The 23,451-nt window shown below is 35.7% G+C and overlaps 1 protein-coding gene across 1 annotated transcript in view; it reads left to right on the top strand.

Annotated features, from left to right (window-relative positions):
• The window catches only part of MACROD2 (mono-ADP ribosylhydrolase 2), a 2,426,984-nt gene that overhangs the window by 2,322,940 nt on the left and 80,593 nt on the right, over window positions 1-23,451 (top strand). Inside the window, exons 13-15 of the mRNA XM_007476657.3 lie at window positions 9,741-9,818; window positions 14,873-14,947; window positions 15,170-15,262. Of these exons, the coding sequence (XP_007476719.1) occupies window positions 9,741-9,818; window positions 14,873-14,947; window positions 15,170-15,262 (246 nt within the window). The remainder of the gene's footprint in view (window positions 1-9,740; window positions 9,819-14,872; window positions 14,948-15,169; window positions 15,263-23,451) is intronic.

Below are 23,451 nucleotides of genomic sequence, written 5' to 3'. Positions count from 1 at the left end.
TTTGAAGAAAGTAAGTTTCCTTGGTTCTGCAAGTCAATATTTTTTAACCCCGAAATAGAAAAGGCACATTTCAGTGGGGGCAAATTTGAACTGATTTGACACAAGTGAGATAACAGTTTGAAAAATGTGTGTATGCTCACTTTGGTTTCCAAATTTGGACTTTTAAACTTATTGTCACTCTCAGAAAGAAATCAGAAGCTGTGCGGATAATTAAATATTTGCCTCAGGGAATTATTTGCAGTTAATTAAAACCATACACTCTGGGTGCATACCTGCTTCACTGGTTATTAAATTTGAATCAGATGTTAACTACCCAGATTCCTCACTTATCCATCAAAAGTTGCTTTTGGCAGGCTCAAGTAATAAACTTTACAGTGTTTCTTGTTGAAGTTATTAACCTGTTGTTAAAGTTGTTCAGTTTTCAGTGGGCTTTTTAAAATAAAAGACCCCATGCATGTCATCATATCTCTGGTTTTTTTTGTTTGTTTTGTTTTTAATTTTTAAACATTATTTTATTTGGTCGTTTCCATACATTATTCACTGGAAACAAAGATCTTTTTCTTTTCCTCCCCTCCCCCCCCCCCCACCTTTCCCTCTCCCATAGCTGACGTACAATTCCACTGGTTATCACATGTGTTCTTGACTCGAACCCATTTCCCTGTTGTTGGAATTTGCATTATAGTGTTCATTTAGAGTCTCTCCTCAGTCTTATCCCCTCCAACCCTGTAGTCAAGCAATTGCTTTTCATCAGTGTTTTTACTCCCACAGTTTATCCTCTGCTTTTGGGTAGTATTTTTTAGATCCCTGCAGATTGTTCAGGGACATTGCATTGATACTAATGGAGAAGTCCATCACCTTCGATTGTACCACAATGTATATCAGTCACTGTGTACAATGTTTTTTTGGTTCTGTTTCTTTCGCTCTGCATCACTTCCTGGAGGTTGTTCCAGTCTCCATGGAATTCCTCTACTTTATTATTCCTTTTTGCACAATAGTATTCCATCACCAACATATACCACAATTTGTTCAGCCATTCCCCAATTGACAGGCATCCCCTCGTTTTCCAATTTTTGGCCACCACAAAGAGTGCAGCTATGAATATTCTTGTACAAGTCTTTTTCCTTATTATCTCTTTGGGGTACAAACCCAGCAGTGCTATAGCTGGATCAAAGGGCAGACAGTCTTTTATCACTCTTTGGGCATAGTTCTAAATTGCCCTCCAGAATGGTTGGATCAATTCACAACTCCACCAGCAATGAATTAATGTCCCTACTTTGCCACATCCCCTCCAGAATTCATTACTTTCCATAGCTGTCATGTTAGCCAATCTGCTAGGTGTGAGGTGATACCTCAGAGTTGTTTTGATTTGCATCTCTCTGATTATAAGAGATGTAGAGCACTTTTTCATGTGCTTATTAATAGTTTTGATTGCTTTGGCTGCTAACTGCCTGTTCATGTCCCTTGCCCATTTGTCAATTGGAGAATGGCTTGATTTTTTGTACAATTGATTTAGTTCTTTATAAATTTGAGTAATTAAACCTTTGTCAGAGGTTTTTATGAAGATTGTTTCCCAATTTGTTGCTACCCTTCTGATTTTGGTTACATTGGTTTTGTTTCTACAAAAACTTTTTAATTTGATGTAATCCAGATTATTTATTTTGCATTTTGTAACTCTTTCTAATTCTTGCTTGGTTTTGAAGTCTTTCCCTTCCCAAAGGTCTGACATGTATACTATTCTGTGTTCGCCTAATTTTCTTATAGTTTCCTTCTTTATGTTTAAGTCATTCACCCATTTTGAATTTATCTTGGTGTAGGGTGTGAAGTGTTGATCAATTCCTAATCTCTCCCACACTGTCCTCCAATTTTCCCAGCAGTTTTTATGAAATAGTGGATTTTTGTCCCAAATGCTAGGATCTTTGGATTTGTCATATACTGTCTTGCTGAGGTTGCTTGCCCCCAGTCTATTCCACTGATCCTCCTTTCTTTCTCTTAGCCAGTACCAAATTGTTTTGATGACCGCTGCTTTATAATATAGTCTGAGATCTGGGACTGCAAGACCCACTTCCTTTGTATTTTTTTTCATTATTTTCCTGGATATCCTTGATCTTTTGTTCTTGCAAATGAACTTTGTTATGTTTTTTTCTAAATCAGTAAAATAAAATTATTCGAAGTTCCATGGGTATGGCACTAAATAGATAGATGAGTTTGGGTAGGATGGTCATTTTTATTATATTAGCTTGTCCTACCCATGAGCAGTTAATGTTTTTCCAATTGTTCAAGTCTAGTTTTAGTTGTGTGGAAAGTGTTTTGTAGTTGTGTTCATATAGATCCTGTGTTTGTCTCGGGAGATAGATTCCTAAGTATTTTATTTTGTCTAAGGTAATTTTGAATGGGATTTCTCTTTCTAGTTCTTGCTGCTGAGCTGTGTTGGAAATATATAGAAATGCTGATGACTTATGAGAGTTTATTTTGTATCCTACAACTTTGCTAAAGTTGTTGATTATTTCAATTAGCTTTTTGGTTGAATCTCTAGGATTCTTTAAGTAGACCATCATGTCATCTGCAAAGAGCGATAATTTGGTCTCCTCCTTGCCTATTTTAATGCCTTCAATTTCTTTTTCTTCTCTAATTGCTACTGCTAGTGTTTCTAATACAATGTCAAATAATAGAGGTGATAATGGGCATCCTTGTTTCACTCCTGATCTTAATGGGAATGGATTTAGTTTATCCCCATTGCAGATGATATTAGTTGATGGTTTTAGATATATACTGTTTATTATTTTTAGGAATGCCCTTCTATTCCTATGCTTTCTAGTGTTTTTAGTAGGAATGGGTGTTGTATTTTATCAAAGGCTTTTTCTGCATCTATTGAGATAATCATGTGGTTCTTGTTGGTTTGCTTGTTGATATGGTCAATTATGTGGATAGTTTTCCTAATGTTGAACCAGCCCTGTATCCCTGGTTTAAATCCTACTTGATCATGGTGGATGACCCTTCTGATCACTTGCTGGAGTCTTTTTGCTAGTATCCTATTTAAGATTTTTGCATCTATATTCATTAGGGAGATTAGTCTATAATTTTCTTTCTCTGTTTTTGGCCTGCCTGGCTTTGGAATTAGTACCATGTTTGTGTCATAAAAGGAGTTTGGTAGAACTCCCTCTTTGCTTATTATGTCAAATAGTTTGTATAGTATTGGGATTAACTGTTCTCTGAATGTTTGATAGAATTCACTGGTGAATCCGTCAGGCCCTGGGGATTTTTTCTTAGGAAGTTCTTTGATGGCCTGTTGGATTTCTTTTTCTGATATGGGATTATTTAAGAAAACTATTTCTTCTTCTGTTAGTCTAGGCAATTTATACTTTTGTAAATATTCATCCATATCACCTAGGTTGGTATATTTATTGCCATATAGTTGGGCAAAGTATTTTTTAATGATTGCCTTAATTTCCTCTTCATTGGATGTGAGATCCCCTTTTCATCCTTGATGCTGTTAATTTGCCTTTCTTCTTTCCTTTTTTTAATTAGATTAACCAGTACTTTGTCTATTTTGTCTGTTTTTTCAAAGTACCAGCTTCTAGTCTTGTTTATTAGCTCAATAGTTCTGTCACTTTCGATTTTATTAATTTCTCCCTTAATTTTTAGGATCTCTAGTATGGTTTTCTTCTGGGGGTTTTTAATTTGTTCGTTCTCAAGTTTTTTTATTTGCATTTCCAATTGATTGATCTCTGTCTTCCCTAATTTGTTAATATATGCACTCAGGTATATGAATTTTCCTCTAAGTACTGCCTTGGCTGCATCCCATAAGGTTTGAAAGGATGTTTCGCCGTTGTCATTTTCTTCAACGAAATTATTAATTGTTTCTATGATTTCTTCTCTATCCGATTTTGGAGTATGATGTTATTTAATTTCCAATTATTTTTTGATTTGGCTTTCCATGTACCCTTGCCGATCAATATTTTTATTGCCTTGTGATCTGAAAAGGCTGCAGTTATTATTTCTGCTTTTCTGCATTTGAGTGCCATGTTTCTATGACCTAGTGTATGATCTATTTTTGTGAATGTGCCATGTGGTGCTGAAAAGAAGGTGTATTCTTTTTTGTCCCTATTTATTTTTCTCCATATGTCTATTAACTCTAATTTTTCTAAGATTTCATTCACCTCTTTTATTTCTTTCTTGTTTATTTTTTGGTTTGATTTATCTAAATTTGATAGTGGTTGGTTCAAGTCTCCCACTAATATGGTTTTACTGTCTATTTCCTCCTTCAATTCTCCTAGTTTCTCTATTAAAAATTGGATGCTATACCATTTGATGCATACATGTTGATTAGTGATATTTCCTCATTGTCTATACTCCCTTTTAGCAGAATATATTTACCTTCCCTATCCCTTTTGATCAGGTCTATTTGTGCTTTGGCTTTGTCAGATATCATGATTTCAACTCCTGCCTTCTTTCTATCAGTTGAGGCCCAAAAGGTCTTACTCCAACCTTTAATTCTAACCTTGTGAGTGTCAACCCGTCTCATATGTGTTTCTTGAAGACAACATATGGTAGGGTTTTGGGTTCTAATCCAATCTGCTATTTGTCTACGTTTTATGGGTGAGTTCATCCATTCACGTTCAAAGTTATGATTGTCATTTGTGGATTCGCTGGCATTTTGATATCTTCCCCTAGTTCTGACCTTTCTTCTTTAGCTTTCTCCTTTTGAACCAGTGATTTACTTTAGGTCAGTCCCCCTAGTCCCCTCCCTTGAGATGCTTCCCTTTCTAGCCCCTCCCTTGTTATGCTCCCTTCCCCTCCCCCCCTCTCCTTCCCTCCCTTTTTATACTCCCTCTCCCCTCCCCCTCCTTAATTTTCCTTTCTTTCTTGCCCTAATGGGTAAGATAGAATTCAGGATCCCACTGGATCTAGATGTTCTTCCCTCTCAGATTTGATTTCACTGAGAGTAAGGTTTAAGTAATTCCACTTCACACTCTCTTCCTCTCCTCATATGACAGTTCTTCCCCTCCCCTTCCCATGAGTATCTTTATATGGGAAAGATTATTCTATTGAGTCCCCCCCTATTTCTTGAAGTTAATCTTAGTATTATCGACGGTTCCCCCCTCCCTTTTCCTTTGCCCCCACTTTCCCCAAATCTTCTTAATGCCCCAATCTTTCCCTATGCATGTTTCTTCTAACTACTCTTATGATGCTACAATTTATGAGAATTACACAAAACATTTTCCCCACATATTAATATATATAATTTGATGTAAATGTAGTCCTTATAGAAGAGAGTTTGACTTAAAGAAAAAGATAAGATTTATCTCCTTTTCCCTTTCTTTCATATTTACCTTTTCGTGTTTCTCTTGCTTTCTGTGCTTGGATATTGAACTTTCCACAGAGCTCTGGTCTTTTCTTAGCAAATGCTTGAAAATCTTCTATTTTGTTGAATGCCCATACTTTCCCCTGGAAGTATATAGTCAGTTTTGCTGGGTAGTTGATTCTTGGTTGGAGACCCAGCTCTCTTGCCTTTCTAAATATCGTGTTCCATGCTTTGCGGTCTCTTAGTGTGTTAGCCGCTAAGTCCTGTGTGATCCTTATGGGAGCCCCCTTATATCTGAAGCTCCTCTTCTTGGATTCTTGTAGGATTTTCTCCTTTTCTTGGAAGCTCTTGAATTTGGCAATTACATTCCTAGGGGTTGTCTTTTGGGGATTTAGTATAGAAGGTGTTCTATGAATCCTTTCTATTTCTATTTTGCCCCCTTGCTCCAGAACGTGGGGGCAATTTTCTTTTATAATCTCCTGTAGAATAACATCGAGTTTATTGTTTATCTCTGGTTTTTCTGGGAGACCGATAATTCGGAGGTTTTCTCTTCTCCCTCTGTTTTTGAGATTGGTAACCTTCTCAGTGAGATATTTTATGTTTTCTTCTAATTCATTAATTTTTGGGGTTTGCTTTATTGAGTCTTGCTGTTTTATCATCTCGCTTTCTTCGAGTTGCTTGATTCTGGTCGTTAGGGACTGGTTTTGCTTTTCAGCTTTGTCTGCCCTTCTATTGGATGCTTCGAGTTCTTTTTCCAATTGAGCAGTCTTATCTGTCAGACTGCTGATCTCTTTCTCCCATTTTTCTTTCCAGGTTTCCATCTTTTGGATAAGTTCCAGTTTGAGATCTTCCAGAGCTTGTTGATAGTTTCCATTTTGGGAGGCATGTTCTGATTTATTTTGGATTTCCTCCTCATTCTCCTCTTTTCCTTGGGTACTTCCATCATAAAAGTTTTCAATAGTCACTTTTTTCCCTTTCTTCCTGGAGGCTTGATTTTGGGCCATGTGAGCCATCCCTTTGGTGGTTTTATTCCCCTTTCCTTTTTGGTCTGGGGTCTGTGTTATATGGGCGGTTTTTCTGTGAATTTAGGTTGCTTCAGACTAGTTCTTCCCAGCCTCCGAGGTTTCTTAAAGCGCTGGGTCCCTGATCACAGCCACACTGCCCAGGTGTTCAGCTCCGCCCAGATAATCAGCGCGTGGTCCGCTCCTGGTGTTTAGCTCCGCGGAGATGTTCAGCGCAGCCGCCCCAAGTACAGCTCTGCTGACCCCCGTAATCAGTGCTGGGTTCTCCAGTGAAACCTCCCTGAGACATTTTTTCCTGGTAGTCCCCAGATCCCAAGGACCCTGGAGTGCCCCCCCCCCCCCCGACAGAGACGTTCCCCACTCACTCGCTGTCCAGGTGAGCGCTCAGGTAGCTCACTCTGGTTTGGTGGGGGAGGTGGGGTGGGGGAAGGGCGGCTCAGTTCACTTTTCTGTGCAAGCTTTTCCTCCTTCTTATTATAGTGTGGAAATGTTCAAGCCCCACGTACCTTCACCTCTGTGGGATACTGGGGAGTCCTGTTCCGCCAAAGGTGATTTTTATGCTCCTTTGATGTAGTCTATTTCGTTTGGTGCCGGGGAGAGGAAGCGTGTGGCGTCTAGATTGCAGCCATGATTCCATATCTCTGTTTTTTATGGCTTATCCAAGAAATTAGACAGCATAGACTTTGCTTAATGAAAATAAAGTGTTATAGTCATAGCCCAAGAGATCCTAGCATTTGAGGGGTCTCTTGAATTCTAGGACTTGGACCAAAAGACACTCTCAACTCTGCATTTTCCATTCCTAAGAGACCACCACTCCAATGCAAAGGACTTCTTCTTTTGCCTCCTTCTATCTGCTTCCACTGACTTATGACAGACTTTTAAAAACTTTAAAGGAGGATAATTGTTTTTAGCCTTCAATCAATTCCTAAATTATGGGCCTGCGTGTTCTGAAAGTGATCTGGTCAGAGCAAATAGGAATAAAAGATATTTGTTGGGAGTCAGATATCAAATTGAGATAAAGAAGAGAAGTAGAATCATTAAAACCAAGAACCAAACAGTAAGGGAAAAAAAATAGAGTACAATGGAATGGCCATTAGTTTTCAGTCTAAAGATCTGGATTCTAATCCTGATTCCACCATATGTGAGACCTTGAGCAAGTCTGAACTCAGTTTCTTCATCTACAAAATAGGTATTAGATGAGATAGTTGCAAACTACTCTACTATCTCTAAATTCTGTGATCCTTTTAGGTCCTGGTTTCAAACTGGTTTTCCCACTTACTAGTCACATGACTTAAAGTAAACCTCCCTTTTTTTCTTAATTTACTTATCTGCAAAATGGGGGTAAGAATATTCCAACTACCCACTTCCCAGTGGCCATTGTGAGAAAATCACTGTGAAAACTTTGAAATGTTATATAAATGTTGGTTTTCATCATTATTAAAGTAGTTCCCAGAGAGATAATTATTAAAAATAATTCTTAGACATTAGCATCCTGATGACTATACTTTAATCTGAGAGTAATAGGGAGTATGCATCTGAGAGCTAAGATCAGTTTAGGCTAATGACGTGTCAAAATACATAAACACCATTAAGAGGATGTAGGGTCAAGCAAGATATTATCTAGGTTTGGTCTTTTCTGTATTCTTCTAGAAGGTATAAGCTTGATACCCAGCATCTGGCTCCCAAGTTGGCTCACAGCCCCATATTTAGTGATAAGATATGGATCAAGTCATTCAATAGGAGATTTGGATTTTCTAACTCTTCCTTTTTTGCATACTTCCCCACCCAATATATTTTTGCAGAATTTTTCATGTCATTTTCTGAAACTGTCTTATGTAACTTATTTATGTATATAGTAGATTACTATTTTCCAATCTAGATAAGTATTTCTTCTCTACCCTGCTTGCTTGAGAGCTTCTCCAGAGCAGGAACCCTCTCTTTTTCTTTATTTTTTAATTCTTTATTTTTTATGAACCTAATCAACCAAATATAAACCATTCTATTTATAAAGAGCAACAATATACAATTACATATTACATCTAATTTGCTTTTAAATATACATCTATATGTCTATCCATCTTCTGTAGCGCATCTATATCTCTCTCTCGATATGTGTGTGTATGTATAATTGTAACATGTAGTGACACTATTGTTCTGTTTATGTTTATATCTATCAGGAACATAGTAGGCACTTAAATGTTTTCTGATCAATGGTTTCAATTCAACAAACGTTAATAAAATTAAAACAACAATAATAATAACTAGCATTTATATAGCACTTTAAGAATTCAAGTTCTTTACAAGTATCTCATTTTATGATCACAACAACCCTGGGAAGTAGGTGCTAATATTATTATTCACATTTACATATAAGGAAACTGAGGCATACAAACAGGAAGTGGTGTACTAGGTGCTAGAGATTTGTTTTGTTCAGTCATTTCAATTGTGTCCAATTCTTCATGACCCCATTTGGGATTTATCAGCAATGATACTGGAATGGCTTGCTATTTCTTTTTCTAGTTCATTTTACAGATATAGAAACTTAAGGTTGGATTTTAATTCAGGTTTTCCTAAGTCTATGGCTGGTACTCTACTCTATCCACTATGCTACCTAATCTGGAGATACAAAGATTAAATAAGACACAAGACATATAATTCCATGTAGCATTTAGGGCCATCCTCACTAAAATATCTCTGTCCTCCCTAAAAGATAAACCAGGTCTAACATACTCTGTACAGTAGGTTCACATCTATTCAGAACTATAGCTTACGTGCCCTTACAATAGGCTTATTTTTGTTGATCAATTAGATGATATCATTAGTTCAAAGCACAAGCAATTAATGAAATTGCATAATAAAGAAGTAGTAATAAAAAATTCCCTCCTAGAACCTGAGACATTTCCCATTACAAATTCACATAACAGTAAAGAGTGGCTATACATGAGGATCATTTGATGGGGACACCTATGTAAGAAACACCAATGTTCCAAGACAGATAGCTTATGCCTCCATTTCTGAAGGGCCATTTTACTGCTGTCTTCTGGACTTGTTCCTTGTTGGGTTTTGTTCTGTGCTGGCCTCTGCCTCCATCAACACCTAGGTTTCTGTTCTCCCCTGGGAGTCACATCTGATCTCTCCTGTTCCCTGGCTTTCTTTTCTTAGCACCAAATACTAGGAATCTGGAGTTCTCAGTTGAGGATTATTCAGATGGCAGTGTGGAGGACTGGCTAAAGAGTGTAGACTCTGGAGGCAGAAAGCATTTCAGACTTCTTCCACAATAAAAAATTTTTACTCCCAACCCCCAGCCAAAAAAAAGGGTCTCATATGTCAAATAGTACTAAAAGCTGTTCTATTTATTTCTCAGTAAAAATATCATCTAAGAGTTTTGTTTGTTTTTGTTTTTCTTACTGTGTCAGATTCTACCACAGATGCGGGTGTTATACAAGAGGATGATGTCACCCCTGGATCAACACAAGACCAAGATCCTGCTGAAGGTATATGACTATCCTTTGTAATATGTTTATAATTTTTTGCTCCTTAGAAAAGTCCAGGTAATTACCTCAAAGCTCCAAATCTGCCTTCAGAAGAGAAAGTGAGTCGTTTTTGTTTTTGTTTTTAGTGGAAATATAGTTAAAGCCTAACAACACAAATTCTAGAATGGGGTTGATAGTCCTTTTATTAAGTACCTCACAGGAATATTATGAGAAAAAAAAAACATTTCATAAACATGAAAGAGCTATAAAAATAGGAGTATTTGTTATTCTTGTGACTTTTATTGATAATGAGATAAAGTTTGCCTACCATGATAGTGATATATTTACTGATAACTTTAAAACCAGGAAAAAAGGAAAGATAATGGCCTTGGGATGGGTGGGTGGGGTGATCATGGGAGCAAAAGACAATAACTGATGTTTTGTAATACTTTAATGTTTACAAAGTACTTTATGTACATTATCTCTTTGATCTTCCCAATATCCTACATAAAGTCTGTACCATGGATATTACTAACCCCATTTTACAAATAAGGAAATTGAGGTTGAGAGAATTTAAGAGATTTGGGTAGGATACTGAGTCAGAGGTGGGATTTGAACACTAATATAGCACTTTATCTGTTATACCATGTATAGGGAGGAATCAAATAAAAATTAATCTATTCATAACTTTGTATTTCAATGACTAGGGTCCTCAGGAATGGTAAGAGGAGGAAAAAAAATAATATCAGAGTTAGAGAAGAGACATAAAGTTTAAAGTAGGAAAGAGATACAGCTTTGGATAAAAGAAGTCTAGCCTAGAAGTTAAGAAGGCTTAGTTCTCAGAACTGCTTCCTACAAATACTACTGGCTGTGTGGATAGGAACAAATTACATAACATTTTAATATCCTAGATAACTCTCAAGAGGTAAATTATAAATAATTTCTGGGGAGATTCCATATAGGGAATCTATAATAATAAAACCATAGGCTCCAAACAAATAATAATAACAATGATGATAAAAGAATAAGCTGTAGTTTGTCCTGGCCTGAGAAAAAACATAGTCTATGTTTATAGCCTATGAACCACAAAACTAGACTTCTAGAATGGTTACTAAAATTAAATATAGTCAATTCAGAGGGTAAATTGAGGATTATCACTAGAATATATTTAATCCTAGCCTGGTTTCTTTACCACTGTTCTCACTAGAGAGTGCATGCTTAGGGAATACAAATTAATTATAGCTTAGTCTGTGCCAAATATAATTAGGAAGGTAAATCTTCTGTAGAGATAATCATATTACACATTTCAAAGCCAAATGATTTTTGGATTATCTGTTCCACTACTATCCATTAAGATGGATAATTGAGAGTCCACTGTATGTACATGGCTTAAAAGTATTCATTAAAAAAAAAGTCACAGTCTTCTGTCTAGTAGGAGAAGTACAGAGGAGAATGAAGTAATTTGAGTTTGAAGAGGTAAACATAGAGTACCACCTCCCCAGAAACACATACACTTCCCATTAGTATAAGGAGGAAAAACAAAAATAGTAGACTACAGCATGGTTGAAAAAGCTATATATCCTCTGATAATGGTATCTGTAAGGAAAACACACACACAGAGAACTCTTTTAAGATGGATTCTGAATCCTGGGTCACTTCTTAGGCACAGCAATCAGTCAGCTACTAAGTCAACTGACATTTAGCAAACTTATTGTGTGCCAAGCTCTATGCTAAGTGCTGGGAATACAAGCACAAGATTTAAAAAAAATAATAATAAACAGTCACTGCCATTACAGAGTTATCCATTCTAAAGGAAAAGTCATTATATCACAGGGGAAAGGAGAAAAGTGGATGGTAAGAAGAGAAAGGGTTCAGATGAAGAGCTGGAACACTGCCAAAGATGTCCAGAGTGCAGCCTGATGAGGAATGAGGCACGGTTGGCCTAGGCAATCTCTTGAAATAAAAGTTCTAGGAGGTGCCATCCAATCAGAGAGAGAAGCTTCTGGGTGGAGAGTTCTTCCAATGGTTGAATTCCATGGCTGCAGTGAGACTTCTAAGTGAAGAATGACAACTTTTAAAATCCTTTGATTTGTGAGTTTTTTCATAGTAACCACACAGAGGGAACTAGGGTGGTTGAAGGGTCCAAGCCCCTAGTATGATATATTTAAGGAAATTGCAATATTTATCCAGGAGAAAAGAAAACCTGGGGGGTGGGTGAGAGTGATAACAAGAGGTGGCAAGAGAAGCCCTGCTTGCCTAAAATCTGCCTTCAATTGTTTGAAAGACTATTGTGTAGAAGAAGAATTAGACTTGTTCTGTTGGCCTTTATGTGATAGAACTGGGACCAATGGGTAGAAGTCTCAGAGCAGCAAGTTTGAGCTTACTGTAAGACAAAGCGAACTAACAATTGTTGTTCCTCAGACATTTTAGTTGTTTCTGACTCTTTGTGACTCCATTTGGGATTTTATTAACAAAAGATTCTGGAGTGGTTTGTCATTTCCTTCTCCAGCTCATTTTGTAGATGAGGAACTGAGACATACAGGACTAAATGACTTGTGCAGGGTCCCACAGCTAGTAAGTGTCTGAGGCCATATTTGAACTCAAGAAGATGAATCTTCCTGACTCTAGGCCAGGCACTCTTTGAACTCCCCTCTGTAATAATTAAAACTATCCAAAAGTGGAATTGGCTACCTCAGGAGGGATGACTTTTCCTTTATTAGAGATTGCCAAGCAGATACTGGATGGCCATTTATCAGGGGTATTATAGAGGGCATTATGGATTCTAAATTATTTCTAATATCTCTTCTGTGCCAAAGATTCTATGATTTTATCCTAACCTTTTAAGATAAGGTTCTTTCCTCAGACTTCATCAGCAATGCTACTCCCTCTTAGTTATGATTTTGACTCTCCAACACCCATTTACATTTACTATTTTGGTGAGCGTGACTATAAAATTTATATCTCTAGCATACATCAATTCTAAGCTCCAGAACTGCATTTTCAACTGTTTCCAGGACAACTCCATGTGGATCTCCTTCCAATACTTCACATTCAATATGCCCCAAGCTGAGCTTATTAACTTTCCACCTTGTGAGACTCCTCCTGGCTTTTGTCTCCTCTATCAAAAACTCTTAAGTGGAAGTGGTTACTTTCCCCACCAGGTTCCCATCATTTCCACCACAGCAGCCAGCACCTTCCTGGTAGTGAAAATATGATCTAGTATATAATTATATTAATCCATTATGAACAAATTAAATATTTAGTAAGAACTACTTTATCAGACCCTTTCCTTTCTGAAACTGAGCCTCAGGTATAGTGAGAATGGAATTTTAATGTTGGTGTTAGGGAAGGGAAAACTTAGAAGCATGGGCAATATCATTGAGTATATGGGGAAACAGCTCAAGATAGAGCAGTGCTCTGGAAAGAGGCCATGGTTATGGAGAGCCTGGGGACATTCAAATAAATGTTGTCTCCCTTGTCCTTTTACTTGGGACCTTTAAGCATCTTATATCATCTTAAAATTTTCAACATCTTTTGTCATACAATCTGTTGCTAGCTACAAAATAAATGGCTTTAATCTTCATCCCCTCAAGACTGAAACAAAAACATGGTAAGAGGGACATGAGGATGAGATCTGGGAATGAGATTGTCCATCTCAGAAAAAAAAAAGTGTTCTTTCATTGACTTCACTTAAGTTCATTGCTATAACAAACATGGGGAAGCTAGGTGGTATAGTGGATAGAACAGTGGACATGGAATCAGGAAGACCTGAGTTCAAGCCCTGCCTTAGACATTTATGACCTGTGGTACCCTGGGTAAGTCATTTAACTCTGTTTGCCTCAGTTTCCTCATTTATAAAAAGATCTAGAGAAGGGAAGAGCAAACCACTCCAGTAGCTTTGCCAAGAAAACCCCAAATAGGATCACAAAGTCAGAAATGAGTGAAATGATTGAACAACAAAAATAAATATTTACCTAGCATATGAAAATATATAAATAACTTACTATATAACATATGTAAATTATATATATATTTTTAAGGTTGAAAATGTAATATATATATACATACATATTATGTGAGATTTATATGACACATCAATGATATTGTGTATACTATCTTACTTATCCTTAAAACAACTCTGTTTTAGATTTGGTAATAGATTAGTAAACTTGATTTGTAACAAGTGAGAAAAGATTTTGATGGTTAAGTGGCTTGCCCAGGATAACTCAATTTATATGAGGGAGGATTGAGGCACTCAGCCATAGAAGTACCATAACATAAGGATCATGTTCTTTTTTGTGTCTATACTATTTTGCCAGACCATTGTTTTCATTATCATTCGAGGCTCTTTAAAAAGCTGATTTTTTGGAAAGTAACTTCTGGAAAAGAAAAAGCCTATAGTATAGACATTAGGAGTCCATAATCCATATTTTCTAGGACTCTTTCAGCAGGAATAATTTACCTTTCTTTAATACTTTGCAGTTTACAAAGGGCTTTCCTTCTAGCAACCTAGTGTTATTATCACCATTTTGTAGAAGAGGAAATTAAAATTTGAGTAGGTTAAATGCCTTGACCATGGCCATATGGGTAGAAAATAGGAAAGCTGGAAATTAATGAAGGTTTTCTGACTTTAAGGCCAGAATTCTTTTCCACCATAGCATAGAGATATAACAGAGAGTTGAATGTGGCTAGAATTTAGATATTCATCTTTATCCAAACAAAATTTGAATTTCATTAAAATATCAAAACCTCCTGAATATGGAGGATAGCGAAGTGGAAAAATGAAACAATTTCAAAGATAATGAATGCCCCCAAAATTAGCTTTGCCTGAATTACCTAGATATTTCCCATGACAATTCTCTATTCCATCAGCACAGATAATCAAGGATGGATCAAATGTTTGGCCATTTTTCAAAATTTACTTTCTTACTCACATTGTACTCAAAATCTGTTGCCTGATTCACAAGATGTGATTAGAACTTGGTCTCTGGGTGTTTTTTTTCTTTTCTTTTCCATGATACAGATAAGGTCATAAATATCACATTTCCTTTATTTTCAATCTCTGCTCTTAACAGGACATGATGATGACTCAATGAAGAATGAAATGAAAATTGAGACTGAATCCCAGAGCTCATACATGGAAACAGAAGGTACTGAACCCAGAATATGTGAGGATCATTGAATGAAATAAATCTGTGAACTGTGACTGCTCTTCTTCTTAAGTTTTTTAGAAGTGTTAGCTGGGAAATGGAGTTGTGCTTCAGTGTATCTTTTGAAACTTGTAAAAGATAAATCAGAAGTCTCATGTTGGAGCCACAGATCTCAATGATCCTTACTCATTCACTACCTTCTTCATATCTCATTCTATTCAGAACCTCCATCAAATCAAGAAGATGCCCCAGTTGTTCCAAACTTTGAAGTTACTCCAGCCACTGATGAAAAAGAAGAAAAAGAAAATGAAAAAGGTAGGACTGCTCTCAAAACCATGTCTTTAAATGTATGAATGAACTTCCTTTCAATTCTTGCCTGGATTTCAAGTATCAAAGCCTTTCTCTTGTGTTTTGTGGCTGTGATCAGAAAACCCAAACATTTTTCTAACCCTGCAACAATTTTTAGAAGTGGATTAAAACCCAGAAGTAGTACAAGAAGGTAATTTTTAAAGTATTTTTTCCAGGTGGTATGAAGATGTTGTTACGAATCATTTGGATTCAATCCAATTTTTGTAATGATACCATTGAGGGTGCCTATAAGAAGTGGAAATTATGTAGTGGAGAAAAAGCAAGGCAAAGAAAATTCAGAAATGGCTTTAAAACAAATACATTAACCTTTTCATATCGATTTTATAGTGTCTGCCTCCATACCATGCTGATTAAAGAAGCAATTTATGGAAAATATGCACATTACATGAACATTTTAAATTGCAACTTTCTTCTCCCCAATACTTTGAAACCATAATATTGACTACTGTTGAAATAAGTGAACCTGAAAATGACTTCTCAAGACATAGAAAGGATGAACACATTTTAACAAACAATTTTAAAACAGCAGTTAAAGAAGCCAATATTTGGTTTGAAGATAAAAATTCGTAGTCTCTAATGTTTTTTTCTTACTAAATAATCTCTGAGGAACTGAGTATTTACTGCTCCTTTTACCCAGCTGAAAGCTCACTTTTCCAAAATTTGAAACAACTGCTTATGGAGAACCACATTTATGATCTCATCCGTGCCATTACATTTAAGTTAACACTTAATTGCAAAGCACCTGCAAAATAAAACATGATGGCTCTTCTCTTTAGCAACATCAAGATCAATATAGGCTGCAAATTAAAACCCAGACATAATCTCTATTGTACATCAGTGTCAATATTAACTACAGCCTGCTAATGATGAGCCCCTTTTGACAGCTACATTGACACTAACTTAATTGCTAAGCCATGTTAGGAATATTGACACTTTTTTCATTGTATCTCCAGGTTAACAGCACCAGCTTCCTGCCTTGCACACACACACACAGTGGGTAATAGCAATATCGCTACAGCAGAGCCCAGTTGAGGCTAATTGCTAGTCATGTTCATAACATTGGTGGTACATTTTATTACTGACAAAGATAATAGAATTGATATAACCCTTCCTTCTAATCCAGGTAAATGATATTGCTGGCTTGTTTCAATTGCCTATCTATGTTGTAAAATATGGATGTGGAACCGCTGGAAATGACATACCCCTTTGGCTAATTTTACATTCCTAGTAATTATTTACATTTTATATTATGCCTCATATAAAGCAAATGGACAAAATATACGTCTAACTATTTATGCATGTAACTCTGTATAACTTTACTGTCCCCTATAGTTAGATACTTCCGTATAGCACATTCTGACAATTATATTTCACCATCTGTCCTACCTACTCTTACAACTCTGTTATCCTGGGGCTAAGATTCCATGTGGATTAGCCAACTTCATTATTTCTCTTCTTCAATATTTTCAGCATTTTACTACTTTTCAGCTGATGAGAGTACCAAGCAGAGATGGAAGGGTGTAAACAAATCAATAGAGTTTTCTACTTGCTAACAGTTAAAATAAAGAGTGAACTAATTTGATGGTTTGTTTTTTCTTAACAAGAGATGGGCAAAAATCTATGACTTTCAATTCATTATATTTTTCTCCCTGCTTTTGATAGTTTCAGTTTTGGAGTTAGTGTTACTATTTGCATTCGGTTAAGGAAGTGTTGGTTTTCAAGGAGGGATTGGAGTTGAAATTAGATTCAAAAGTAGAAACATAATTACGGTAATGGTAGTGTTGGAGGTCGTATTAAAATTAGAGTTTAGATTGTAATTGGGAATAGAGTTAAAGTTGGGATTTATTATATCATGAATTTATGTTGTACCTATCTCTGAAAACATTATGAAAACCTTTCACCTCTCTTACTTTATTTTTTGTTACCTAATCTGGGTCAAATATGACTATTTTTATTGAATAAATTGGATAAGCAAGAAAAAGCCCCACTTAACTATACCTTCAAATATCCTCCTCCATATTCACTAATTAATAGAGCTTTATCATTAAGTACCAGGGCTACCAAGTTGTTATTTGAAGGTACATAATTCAGGATTTAGAGGTTCATAGATTTAGAACTAGAAGGACTCTTTAAAAGTAGGTCTTAAGCTATGCTCCAGGTACGATTATAAACTAGGAACTAGCTAGAAATTCAGAGGTCTTTGTGTCTAACACCCGTTTTACAGAGAGATTAAGTGACTAATCCAGAGTCATATTGCTAAAAAGTGTCTGAGATAGAATTTGAACCCAGGTTAGCCCTGGACTCCAATTCTAGAGGCTGTTTATTATCCTTACAACAGATCTTAAAAGTTTAAAGGAAGGGAGCATGGGATGCAAACACAAAAAATGAAACAGGACAATTTTCTTCTCCATGAATTTCATCATTTTCCATGACACCATCTGAAAAAATTCAGCAGATAAGTGGTACAGAGAATAGAACACCACCATGAAAATTTGTGTTCAAATCCTTCCTCAGACACTAGCTATATGATCCTGAACAAGTCACTTAGCCTAAGTTGCTCTTAATTTTCTCACCCATAAAGTAGGGATTAATAATAACACCAACCTCCCAAAGTTGTTATAAGGATAAAATGATATTTATAAATATTTTGCAACCTTTTTTCTGTAGTTCAGGCATTTCGGTCATTTTTCTGGACAACTTTGTGAAACTACTTGAGGTGTTCTTGGCAAAGATATAGGATTGATTTGCCATTTCCTTCTCTAGCTCATTTTATAGATGAGGAGACTGAGACAGGTGGGGTTAAATGACTTGCCCAGGGTCTAAGCCAGTACATGACCAAAGTGGCATTTGAATTCAGGTCTTCCTTACTTCAGGCATGGCCCTCTATCCATTACACTGCCCAATTTCCCTTGCAAACCTTAATGCAGCATAAAAAATACTAGCTATCATTATTACTAAAACATCTGCTACTTCTAATCTTGACTATTTGTCTAAGGCACTGAGACCTGTCAATCATTGTCATGCAGCCAGTATTTATCAGACGACACAGGACTCAAACCTCTGTCTTGCTAACATTAACTCTTATGTTCATTGTAACATTTCCAGGACTCTGGGAAATGGGGAGGAAAAAAAGGGAAATACACACACTTTTAAGTTTAATCTGCATTATTAACACTTTCCTAAGTCTAAAGACAATAAATAGAACAATAAATCAAACTGATTTTTGATGATTGCCAATTTCTGAGGTATAACTGTTTACCTAGACAATCTCTTGTAAGCTGCTAGAACTGACTCTAGCATATTCCTGATTTTGTCTCTTGATCTAAAATATATTTTCTCTCTTAAAGCAGAGACTGTTGATTTAATTTACATTTTATAGAAGAGAAGCAACAGTAAAAATCAAGGTATTAGAATTATTTTTGTGATTAAAGATTAAAATGGTTTAGAATATATTTCTTATTTTTCTGGACAAACACAATGTCTGGTAATAGAAAGTATACCTAAGCCTTAAGAAATATCCTTATCTCCAAATAAGAGCAAACATGTATTCTCTGTTATACTCATAGATATTCTATAGAGTTTGTTCTGAAATGTTAAATCCATTTTGCTCTAGGATTCTTTCTATGGAAAATCTGTTCATTTAAATTCCAGACATAGTAAGAAACATATATCCTTTCCTCCACTTTTGTTGCATTTTAAAAGAAAAGATATGTAGATAATCTTCAAGACCCATCTTCTATGACTCCCAGGTTTGTCCATACAGATGCTACAACATTAAGTCTGATAGTTAGTTATACCACAAGATGATTCTTGAAAAGAAGAAAATACACAGCAGGAGTTCATGCTGATAAAGTTATACAGTAGCACAATGAGAATATCCTTGGGAAACTTGAATGCAAACAAGTTTAAGTGGCATAAAGTCTGGTTTTCAAATATAGTCATTGCCTTCATGTAGCCAAAGTGCCTCCTTATAAACAAGCAAATCAAGTGAGAGTTTGTCCTATCAGTACCTACAGTATATTTAAAAGGAAGCAGAATAACATAAATGAGGAAAGAGTAGAATAAGACAACTTTAATTTAAAATGAAATTATTATCTGACAGATTTGTTATTAATAACTTTTGTTTTTAAATCATATTCATTTCCATGTATTATCACTCCTCTTTGCAGAGAACAATCCCTTGTAACACAGGAAAAAGAAGAAAAAAGAAATGGTATAGCAAAACCAACTCACATATAGGAAAAGGTCTGAAAGTACATACATAGTCCCTAGGTTCAGGAACAAAGTGGGCAGAAACTGAGGGAAATGCTTTCTAATCTTGTCTTCAGAGTCACGTTTGGCCATTAGGGTTTTGCAGCTTTCATTTGTGATCATTTTGTTCTTGTTATTTTTTCTAGTTACATTGTTGTAATCATTATATGTATTATTTTCCTGGTTCTGCTGATATCATTCTGCATCAGTTCATATATGTCTTTCCATGTTTCTCTATAGTCATCATATTTGTCATTTCTCACAACAGAGAAATAATTCATTATGTTCATGGACCACAATTTTTTGGCCATTCTTCAGTTGATGGGCATATACTTTCTTTATAATTAATTATTAGTATAAAAACCTTTGCTATAATATATATATATATATATATATATATACATACACACACACTATATATCCCCTTTCTTTCTTTACCATTTTGTGATCCAAGCATAGCTATGAGATAGGTGGGTCAAAAGATATGAACAATTTATTCACTTTATTGGCAAAATTACATATGTCTGCTAATGGTATATTAACATCATCTGTATTTCTAAAGCCTCCATGACATTGAGTGTTCTAATCTTTTGTCATTCTTGTCAATTTGCTAGCTGTAAGGTGAAGCTTTAGAACTACTTCTTTATATTTCTCTCTATTAGTGCTTTGAAGCAAAAAGAAAATTGGTCATTAAACATATTACTTTAAGCATGAAATCAATATTTTAGATTTTTCTTTAGATGCAAAACTGGTTGAATTTTTTAAATTGAGGTATAAATTTTTTCTTATTTTTTTTTTGTCACAAGTAGTATGATTTCGTGTTATGTTCATGTACCAGAGTTTGCTTAGCTATTCTCTAGCTGATGGAAACTTACACTATATTTCTAGTTTTCTTCTAATTTTATTGTATTCAGCTCACTAAAATGCAAGGTGATCCAGGGGTCTTTCCTTGTTCTTTCAAAAATGAGTTGGTAACACAATGGATAGAGCGCTGGGATTGGACTCAAGAAGACCTGAGTTGAAATCTGGGCTCAGACACTTACCAGCTATGTGAATCTTGGCAAATTAATTAACTTCTGCCTTGGTTTCCTCAACTGTAAAATAGGTATAACAATAACATCTACCTCTTAAGTTTGTTGTGAGGATCAAATAAGATAGAATTTCCAAAGTGCTTAGCTCAGTGCCTGATGTATAGTATGTTTTTAATAAATGTGTCTTTTCTACTTCCTGAATGGATTTGGACATGAAAGAAGAGACTCATCAGAGTGAATAATGCAATAAATCAATAGCTCAATATATCCACTATCTACTCTTTTATTTATTTATTTATTATCCTCCACCAAGGGCACATTAAAATCCATCTATTACTTAGAATATCAGAGTTCTCTGAGTATCAGATAGGTTAAGTGAATTGCTCATGGTCATATAGGTATTAAATGTCAGAATTAAGAAGTTTTCCCGACTGCAGCCACTATACTAAGTTGTCTTCCTTTATCTTCCTTAACAAAATGTATTTTCTTGGAATTTATCATCAATTTAAGACCTGAGATCCATCTAAGAATGTGAGGTTCTCTCAAATGGAGGAAAAAAGGAATTTTCAGACCCGATAAGTCTCTACACTTTCTCTGCTCACAAGCAGTTCAATTATCATCTCCATCGATCTTAATCCATGGAGGAAACATCTTTCTCTGCAGCTCATTTGATTATTACTCCATCTCACAGCGAACATGAAGACATTGAGCCCTTCTCTCTCTGCCCCACCCCACATCCAGTTCATTAGGGATTTATTATGTCTACAAAGAACCATTAGATAGCCCTCAGTATTTTCCATTATTAATGTGATTCTTACAAAACTTACAGGGCTCTTTTTTTTTTCCATATACTTCAAGAGAGGAGCTGTTAACAGCAATTTCCTCAACTTACAAGAATCAGTACACTTTGGTTCCTTAAGAGTTAACTTAAGATGGACCCTGAAGATGAGTATTTTGGATATATGCTTGCCTAGTGCCAAATATTATCCCTGCTCCCTCGTGATTCATGAACTATCCTCCTGGCAATCTGTAATTCCAGAGAACCTTTGTATCACAGAAGGGAGTTGGAAACAACCATCTTTCCCAAGTGATTCAGGCTTGAGTAATGCCACACTTTTCACAGTAGCAACACCATCATTAGTTTTCAGGAGCTGTTTCATTGTTAAAAGGCTTGCTTTTTCCCCCAGCCTTTTTCAGAATTCACTCACTGGCTGAAACTTGTCAACTAAAGTTGCAAATGGTTAGAGAAAATAATTCAGGAGGAAATTTTTGCTCCTTTTTCAAATGATATGAATGTAAAAGAAAAATCCTTTTTAAAATACTGAACTGCATCCCACCTGTGTTCAGTCATGTTAATATTTTTTTTTATCTAAACTGAGACTGGTTCTTATAGACCTGTAAGCCTCATTTGAAAGAGAATCATTTAATTTGGTCAAGATGAGAAATGATTATATAAGTTTCATGATATTGACTTAGGATACATCAGTATATTAAGGACCTGGGATTTCATTAGCATCTCTTTACCAACACAACCCACCATGCACTGTAATAAATCCTTAGAAGCACCTCATTTGATCTTCACCACAACTCTTGGAGCTGGATGTGACAACTCTTGACATACTTGTATGAGGAAACTTGAGATTCAGAGATAAGTTAAGTGATTTTCCCAAGGCTATCTACCTGTACTTTCCCAGTTGATACATTGGATATTAAATACATCCTATTTGGGTTTCCAGATGCCAGCTTGGAAAAGGGATAACAGACCCACAAATATAAAGAAATAAAAGTTGGGAAGTAGGATAATGGTATTTCTCTTCTAATTGTAACATGGAAGGAAGGTAGGAAGAAAGGAAGGAAAGAAGGAAGGAAATATTTATTAAGTACTTACTATGTGCCAGGCATGCTCAAGTACTTTACAAATATTATCTTATTTGGAACTCATAACAACTATTTAAGGAAATTATTATTAATATTCCCATTTTTCAGAGGAAAGTGAGATTGACAGTAGTCAAAAGACTTGCCCAGGGTCACAGAGCCAGTAAATATCTGAAGTCAAATTTGAACTTGGCTCTTTCTGCCTCCTGGCTCTGTACTCTATCCACTGAACATCATAACTATTTTATAAATGATTACATTTTGCTTAGGAAACCGAAATTCATGTATAAAATACTTAGTTAACAAAAATATTTTTCTTGTCTTTAAGCAGGCTGTCTTTTATATCAGGAAACATTGAGTTCAAATTCTACCTCAGATATTTCCTACTTTTGTGACCCTGAACATCAGTTATTAAACTCTCTCAGACTCAGACTTCTCATCTGAAAAGTGGTGATAATAATAGCACCTACTTCACAGAGTTGTAATCAAATGAAATAATATATATAAAGTGCTTTCCAAAACTTAAAGCACATTATTATGATTATGATTACTTTTACAAATATAAGTAAATCTAAATACAACATTCTTCTCACCTATTCCACCCCCTCACACAATTGTCTCCCTATATTATAATAGTTTAATCCAGTCCTGTTGATGTCTTTTTCATTACAAGTTTGTTTTTTTGTTGTTTTGTTTTTCTTTCCAATATGATAGAAACAAACTTAGCAATTGCTTGTATTTTCTGGGATGGAAAGGAATTTTTGACCTTTGGACTAAATAGTGTGAACATATTGGTAAGAGATGGGGGGCACTAGACAGTGGGCACATGTTATCTTAATTGGATTTCCAGTTTTCTTAATTTTTTAGCTCTCTCTGAGTTGGTGGCTCTTCCTGTCCTCCGGTGTCACTGGCTGCAGCCTCTCACCATGTGTTTAGTTATTTCATATTGCCAATGATAACTAGTGCAGTTGAAGCAGG

This window comes from Monodelphis domestica, chromosome 1 (genome assembly GCF_027887165.1).
Source record: "Monodelphis domestica isolate mMonDom1 chromosome 1, mMonDom1.pri, whole genome shotgun sequence".
Classification (NCBI taxonomy): domain Eukaryota; kingdom Metazoa; phylum Chordata; class Mammalia; order Didelphimorphia; family Didelphidae; genus Monodelphis; species Monodelphis domestica.
The sequence above is the reverse complement of the archived record's forward strand: the minus strand, read 5'-3'. Positions and strand labels throughout refer to the sequence as shown.